The 8,348-nt window shown below is 39.5% G+C and overlaps 1 protein-coding gene across 1 annotated transcript; it reads right to left on the bottom strand.

Annotated features, from left to right (window-relative positions):
- Positions 1-2,396: 2,396 nt before the first annotated feature.
- On the bottom strand, positions 2,397-8,040 carry LOC144334537 (tripartite motif-containing protein 43). Its single transcript, XM_077964777.1, has 6 exons — positions 7,630-8,040; positions 6,918-7,013; positions 5,613-5,843; positions 4,611-4,633; positions 3,990-4,087; positions 2,397-2,878 (listed from the first exon to the last, which is right to left on the bottom strand). The coding sequence occupies exons 1-6, from the start codon at positions 8,038-8,040 to the stop codon at positions 2,397-2,399; spliced, it is 1,341 nt and encodes a 446-aa protein (XP_077820903.1).
- Positions 8,041-8,348: the final 308 nt, after the last annotated feature.

Below are 8,348 nucleotides of genomic sequence, written 5' to 3' on the forward strand. Positions count from 1 at the left end.
CACTGCTGGTCTCAGACAAAACAGGCAACCCCTATTTCCCATTCTGGGATGTTTTAATGACCAACTTTTCTTATGTTGTGAATTTGAAGGGCAAGGACAGATCATTGGAAAGCGGATAGACAGGGACCTGTGTTCTGAGAACTGGGCCAGAAGACTGACAGAGGCGCAGAAGAATTTCAGAGTGATTCTGGCAGGCGTCATGGTTCAGTAAGGGCCAGAGGAGTGGAACATATGGGCACAGGGTGAGAGGCCTGTGACAGGACGCGGCCTATCTCTTTTGCAGCAGAATGTTAATAGACATTAGATTTTAGTAAACAGAGAACATATCTCTGAGTCAGCATCAAAAACTTCCACAGTCTGGAAGAATGAAGAGTCACAGGACCTAGCCTCACCTTCCCTTTTGAGTATGAGAGTCTACAAGGCAGTGAGAATGGAAAAGCTTTTATCTGAGCTTCAAACCAATATCTGTCTCTTCAGTCCACACTTACTGGTAAGGTCCAGTGGATGACTCGGCTACAGGTTTCTGAACTTCTGGCTTTTGAGGGAAAGACTTTGTCACCCTCTATGCTGAAAGTATTCTATGTACTAGGAACCCCAGTCAGTGAATCTTAATATCAAGAAATCTTGGGAAGCACAAGGTATTCTAAAGGCTTACATGAATAGCTTGCAGCCACATACAGACATCAGAAGAGGGGTCCTGACAAGGATGCACTGACCTTCTTTATCTCACTGTCCTAGAATTACTGTGTCTGTACGTGGTCACCTTGAAGGAGATGGACCACCCCTTCCACCCCTCTACTCCAGTATCGTGTGCATCTACCTCAGTGATTTTGCTGTGTTGTGTTCATAATGATTGTCCAGTTGATACCAAATCTTGAAGAAAACTTCCAAAAGAATATTAACGTGGTTAATTGTCGATTGCCCCTTTACAGGAATCTGGAATCTGAATGGTGTTTCTATAAGGAGCTCTTTGGATCTCGTTTTACAGGACCCTGAATCTCTGGATATAGATCCTCAATGTCCACTTCTTAGGAAGAGTAGGTGTAGTAGGTTATATTCCTCCCCCATTCTCGCTAAAAAGTGCTAAAATATATATTCCATCCCCCATTGTCTTTCTATGATGTAACTTCAAGACTGCTACTGCTGTGTGTGTTCTAGTCCCTTTACTTTGTGTAGGGTTGTAACTGCAGCTGATGTTTTACTCTGTAGCATAATGGTAGTATAGACTTCTCCTGACTCTGTGGGAATCTTCACTGTGGAAAATTATCTACTATGCTGTGAGCAAGGCCAAGCGACTACCTGGAGAGGTCGTTTGAATATATTCTAGGTAACAGCCCCAACCAAGGAACCCCAGACATCAGCCAGGATCATCTGCTGGACTGGAAGTAGAATGTTTGTTTCCATTATTTAATCAGTGATCATGAAAATGACCATTTGGTGGGTAGACAGACTCAATGGACTCACTATAAACTGGGTTTTCATCAGAACTGGGTTATGTTTGTTTTGTTTTTTGATTTGGTTTAATTTAGTTAGTTGTTTTTTTTCACCCCTGATACTAATATGTTTCCACTGTAACATGAGGTGACGGTTATGTCTCAGGTCTCTAGAGTATCAATGAGAATTCAGTCTGTGTGAATTGGAAGTATTAACACATTTAATACAGACAGTCTGCTCATCTGTCTATTTTTCCCTGGGTGATGCTGTTTGATTTAATAAATAGCAGAATTCCATGTGGGTTAAACTCTTTTGGTTCTTGCTCAGACATTGCTAGCAACTTCTCAGAGAAGCAATAGACTGTACCATTAGCCTATGTCTGTAGGTGGATATTCTACGTAGGTTTTTGTAGTGTGTTCTGATGTTTACACAATGATAAAATCGCCTAATAATGCATTTCTCAGAATGTATTTTGTCTCCATAGGATGTATGACTGTTAAGTTCCTACTCTAGCCCAAAGATTCAGTGAAAACTTCTGTGTAAAGTACATCTTTCCCCCTAAAGTGATGAGGTGTAGAATTTACTGTATTAATAGGAGGGAACGTTCACACTTACAAGTGCATTGTACAAAATCCTGTCAGTCTGTGATGTGCAAATTTTGTTCCTGCATGAGATCATTAAGTTGGAAACATACACCCACATATTTCCAGAATTCCATCCAATAAATTCACAAACACTTGAAAATCACAATACATATTTTAGGAAATGGGCCATAGGAGATTATTTTAATTGTAAGAAAATGTACAAAAAGGTTTTGCATTTTACATATTTTCTATTTAATAGCAACAAAATGAAGTGACACTAACATAGATAAAAGCCTGAACAGTATGATTTCTTTGTATCAACAGTGAAGGGATCCCTTGTATATGGAGTTACCAAACAGTCAGAGTTCTTAATCCTGATCATCTGTGGCCAGTGGAAAAGAAAGGCCTGACAGGAAAATTTAAGGAGCCAGCCGGGTAACTCCATATGAGGGAACTCCTGGTGACATTCAAAAAACTCACACTTCCAGCTTCAAAATCAAGAAACACACCAACCCGGCCCAGAGGTTTCTCTACATAGTGAGGAAACAATGGGGAGGTGGTCAAGAGACTGAAACGATTATCCACCTTCACGCACAAAAGAAGAAATATGTCCTTAGATGTAACCATTGTGCTATTCTTCCTCATCCAGGAGTCCTTACAGACTCCCAGAGCCCAGTCCCAAGAGCTGTCCACATCCAGCTCCCAGTAGTGTTTCCCAGAGGAGAAGACCCAGGTTCCCCATGCAGCAAAATAGTCAGATCTGTCAGAATTCAAAGATCCACGTCTAAACATCAATCTTCTCACATCCCCAAACAGCCTGATATTGTGATTGGTGACTTCCCAAGTGAAGGCAATTTCCACTGTAGAAAAAAGAGAATGTTCAAGTGAAAAGTAGTTTATCAATTCTCATGTTCAGATAAGAAAGAGACTCTCACTAGAAAACACAGGTCAAGATTAGAAAGAAACTTCTGTCTGGAAAAATGTTGGAATCAAAGGGTGTTAGTATATCTGTACAAGTAATTAGCTAAACTACAATGATCACAATTTCTATAAACTCAAAAAGTATAAAGGGGAGGAAGGTCATGTCTATGTCTAGTTGAGCGACCTTTCGTAACAACTGAAAAACTGGAAGCTCTTGCCCTGCAGCCAAGTCCATAGCAATAAAATTAACCTCCATTGCCTCTTCTCTGTCAGGGCAGAGCAGGAGGCTGGGGACGGGAGATGAGGTGGGGAGCATTCCTAGACCCAAATAAAAAGTTACCATTTTGCCAGAAATATTATAATCTGTCACTGAAGCTAGCAAATTCATACTTAAAGAGAAAATCTGAATCTGCCTTCTGAAAAGTGCAGATTCCTTGCAAGAATTATCTGACTTTCATGTCAGATTCAGACACAGGCTTCTTTCGTCTGCTAGATTTATCATCATCTATCCTGGAGTTCTATCTAAGGCCTCATCAACCACTAAATCACGTTTCTATGCTTCACAGATTCTCAGTTTTTGCGCTGTTATATAAGTTACTCATGTATGCTTTTGTGGATTAAAAACGTGACTAAAATTATAAATGCTGTGAAACTTCACCTGAAATGTATTTTAAAAAACACTGTCACTCAAATCAGTTGTTAACTGCACTAAATTTGAAATGGAAATGTCCTAAATTAATTTAGTTCTGTATATTTCATGTAATAATTGTATACATGAAATTGTATCAGGGAATGCTTCCTAAAGTCCTAAAGGGCCCTTCTGCATGTTTTATTTTTCTAAGAAATTTGTTATGTGGCTGATTCCTATTACATTTCACCAGATTTTATTTATTCTGGTCAGTTTGATGATAGTGAAACTATAAATAGAAATACCTATTCACAGACTATTCACTTCTTCTAGATGAAAGATGATTACACTGGTAAAGCTGCCCATAGAAAACCATAAATGAAGGCATTGCATGTTGATCCCACCAAGAGGGCGACACTCACCTCGGAAGCGGTTGAGCCTGTCCACCAGTCCAGTGATGGGCCCTACAGTGAGCTCTGGATTGACAGGCTGCGGCATGTGCAGCAGCACAGACTCACTCCTGCAAGGAAGTTGGTTGAGTTGGTTAAGTTTCCCATGTCTGTGTTTAATAGATTCCAACAGAAAATGCTTCATTCAAATCCACTTCTGATATGGTAATGTACCTTCACAATCCTAGGATGGGTTTGTGGCTCTTAGGGAATCTTTCTAACTATTCACTCCATTTCTAACCTACTGCCACTGAAAGATAAATGCCTCTCTCCCTATCTGCCACCAAATAGTTTATCTCTAATTAGGATTCTGAATCCTAAAAACAGGCAATTGTATTCTAGCAACTTCTGCATTGAACTATTCAAAACATAACCCCCTGAGTCACTTGGGAAACTAAGAAAAGGTTAATGTCTGATAAAAGGCATAGGTAACATTCAACACACCACACAAACACATGAGTACACGCGCATACACACACCATCACACTGGCACATTATGGTGTTAGTAAATTATGTTTTCATTTTGTTGGAAACAGCTTGATGTTTTCATGGCATGCCTTGTGCTCCAGCTTGCACTGATGACCAAAGACATACCTTGCCACGATGTCTCCCAAATCCTGTAGAGAGGGAGAGAGAAAGAAAAAATGACTTCTTTAGAAAGTTGTTATTCTTGTTGGGTGAGGTGGCTCACACCTGTAATCCCAGCACTTTGGGAGGCCAAGGTGGGTGGATCACCTGAGGTCAGGATTTCCAGACTAGCCTGGACAACATAGCAAAAACCCATCTCTACTAAAAATACAAACAAATTAGCTGGATGTGGTGGTGCATGCCTGTAGTTCCAGCTACTCGGGAGGCTGAAGCAGGAGAATTACTTGAACCAAGGAGGCAGAAGTTGCAGTGAACTGAGATTGGGCCACTGACTTCAGTCTGGGTGACAGAAGAAGACTCTTTCTCCAAACACACAAACAAAAAAGTTGTTATTCTGCCTATCTGGTCTTTAGCTTTGAAAACTTTAGAATTGCCATATACTATCACTGCAACTCTTTTAAAATGTGTTCTCATCTCTAGCAATTATACCAGTAAGACCTATTGACAGAATCAATTTCTGATAAATTCAGGACCCTAAATTTGCATGAGAGAGAAAGGTGTGAGTAGTGACTGTGCATTGCTGCAGCTGTCTACAATGTAGTCTTTTTCAGGGCTAGCCCCCAAAGGTTAATATGGCTGAAATTAAGAGCATTTCAAACCTAGGACTTCCCAAAAGGAGGAAGAAGGAAATGTTAGTTTTTCCATAATTTCTATGGATTATCCACTGGAGACAAAAGTAGAATTTTCACATGAATTTTTTTCTTCCACAGTTTTAATGAAATGTGCTGGAGGAGGAAGCTTGTGGTAGAAAATGTTCTATGGAAATCTAGTTGCACAATTTCATAAAGGTTTATTTCGAAGATTAGGTTAGCAGTTATCGTTTATCTCTATATGGCTCTCACCATCAATGTGGGAGAAGAAGAAATAATGTCTTGGGTACCCAATGGAAGGCAAAGATGTAAAGGGCAGCTAATACAAAGTATCTCAAGGGGCATCCTCCATTCTTACCTGGAGCAGCTCCACATCTGGTTTATGACACATTTTCATTAGTTCCTGATACATTTCTTTCAAGTGTTTACTCTTTTGATCCATGTTGACCCAACTTCTCTGGAGTTGCTGAAAAATCTCTTGGTACTCCTTGTTCAGTCTCTCTAGATGTTGTTTTTCTTCCCTATGGAGAACTGGATGCAGCTTCCTATACTCATTCCTGATCATCTGTGCCCGTAAAACCACATCGCCCTGTAGGGACATGGATTTTGTAGGTTACATACCCAGGCCTACTTCCACCTCACAGAACCCACAAATTCATCCTCCTCATTCCATCTTTTATTTTCCATCATTTACAAACAGTCTGATGAGTTAAACAAGACCTTCCTTCAAAATTTAAGTAATTCATCAATTCCCAAACACCTGCAAATTAGCCCTGCAGATTTAAATGTTTAAATATATGTCCTCTTAAATCTGAAATACCATTAGAAAACAAGTAAAATTTATGATTGATTGTCAAATTGTCATGGATAATATATATAATCTTTGTTACTCAATTAGTTTGTTGTTTCAAATCTCTGTACTTCACAGACTAAAGAATCACTGTCAGTAGAAATGATTTTAGTATATTATAATCAGAATCAGAAGCCATCACACAAAAAGGATCTTAGTAAAAAATTTAACCCCCATCTCTCAAACCGACTACCTCTTTTCTGTCTCCTATCTTTCTTCTGTCAAAAGCCATAGGCTCTGTATTGCCCTGCCATTCTAAGAACATGAATCTCCATTCCATTGTGTCTCTCCTCTCAATATTGACATAGTTATTCTCTCACTCCCCCAGTCATTTTTTACCCCTTCTCCTCAGCTTTTCATCATGTTACATTTTCTCCTACATGAACTGGCATCATCTGGGTCCTTTGCTATCAGACTTCACCAGCACAGGCACATTTCTTAAATGACTGTTCCTACCTGATTTCTTCCCCCTGGCCAACATCATATTCAACATTAAATAACTTTATTTCTCAATTATGTACTATGTAATTAATATGATATAATTCAACTTATTCAGAAAACTCTGCCTGAAATATTTATTAATTTTAAGCACATACTTGCCCTTCAGAATTTATATTTATTTTTTACTTATCTGAAGAACATTTCCAAAAAACCTGAACAAGCATTATATTGAAGAGTCTGCTTGTTTTCCAGCCTATGAATAAACACAGGACAAAATCTGGCATATGAGAATTTCAACTCAAGTTGCTAATATAAATGTTGTCAGCATGCTTATCTCAAGCTGGTTGTGAGGACTCACGGTCTCATACTTACCCTCCAGAGGAGGGCTGTTCTTCTCTCCTCATTTAGATTTCTCTGATTTTCTTGAATCTTTTTCCATAAAATCCTCATTTGCTCTAAGAGCTTCTCCTGCAAAAGAATTATGAGGTTAAAAAACAGAAAGTCAAATACCATAGATTCCACACTCTGAATGATATACGCAGGCAAGGGATGTAATCTATAAATACATTAGAGAGAAGGGAAAAAAACAATTTTTTCACTGCTCATCCTCAATTGATATTTTCAGTTCTGAGGTTTCAGAATATAGAACAGTTTAGAAAACTGAAGAGTCAAGATTTCCTGTAACCTGGCTAATGTTCAGTGAAACATCCTGCTTCAGAACCCACTATGCTAGCCCCCTGATTTTGTAGTGTGCTATCCCCATACTCGTTTGTCCAGTAATATAAATATATTTCAAAAATACATTTCTTTGCACTTGTAGTTTTGGTTGCTTTTCAATGCCTTTAGCATTGAACTGTAGAGTCAATAATAAGAACATTTACTTAATCAGTCTCTTTTTGGGTGCAAGCTCCATGAAGGAACGTAGAGTTGCAAATTTTATTCAAAATGTCATAATTGATACCAAGAACAGCACCTGGCACTCAGTAAAGAAGAGAGTAATCACCATGATGATTCTCATCGTCCTTCTAATCTCTTTAACTCTGCCACCCTCCAGCTTTCAGGTGATTGCAGAGCTATCTCTTACCCGGTGTTCCTCAGCGGCCCCTTCAATGGGATAGTGTGTGTGAGCCCCGTGCTCCTGAGAGTTGGAGCACAGCAAACAGAGCAGACTCTTTTCCACGTCACAGAACATCTTCTTTGTTTCCCTATGGGTCCCACATATTTGTTTCTCAGAGCTCAGGAATTGCCAGAGACTGGCTTTTCTCGCGATGGTCACTAAATTCTTCAGAAGAATATTGGTTTTGAAGTCCTGTTTCCGTGATGGTTCGCGGCATGCAGGGCAGTTGGCAGGACTTTGGGCTTCTTCCCAGGAAAGGCAGAGACAGGGCCTACAGAAGCTGTGCCCACAGCAGATGGTGACAGGGTCTACCAGGTAGTTCGAACAGATGACACAGATGAGTTCCTTCTGGAAGGCATGTGAGAAGTCTGAGTCCATTTTCCTAAGGAAAGAAAACCACAAGAATTTATTCTCCTACCCTGAAGAGACAAAGATCCAAGCAAAGTTTGAATCAGGTTGTGATTGAATAATATCCTTTTTTTTCTAGAGAAGTATAGGATTTAATTTGCAATGACAGAAATAGGAAAAATGGAAAACTAAGGCACAAAGCGACATCAACCTCTAGAAAAAACAACTGTTCTCCAATCGACACATGTCCAGCTTTCCAAACTCTACTTTCTTGCATAGAAGAATGTCAGATTTTCTGAGGTGTTAGTGTCCACCAAATTGCTTAGGGTTCAAGGGTT

The sequence above is a fragment of the Macaca mulatta genome, chromosome 14 (assembly GCF_049350105.2).
Source record: "Macaca mulatta isolate MMU2019108-1 chromosome 14, T2T-MMU8v2.0, whole genome shotgun sequence".
Classification (NCBI taxonomy): domain Eukaryota; kingdom Metazoa; phylum Chordata; class Mammalia; order Primates; family Cercopithecidae; genus Macaca; species Macaca mulatta.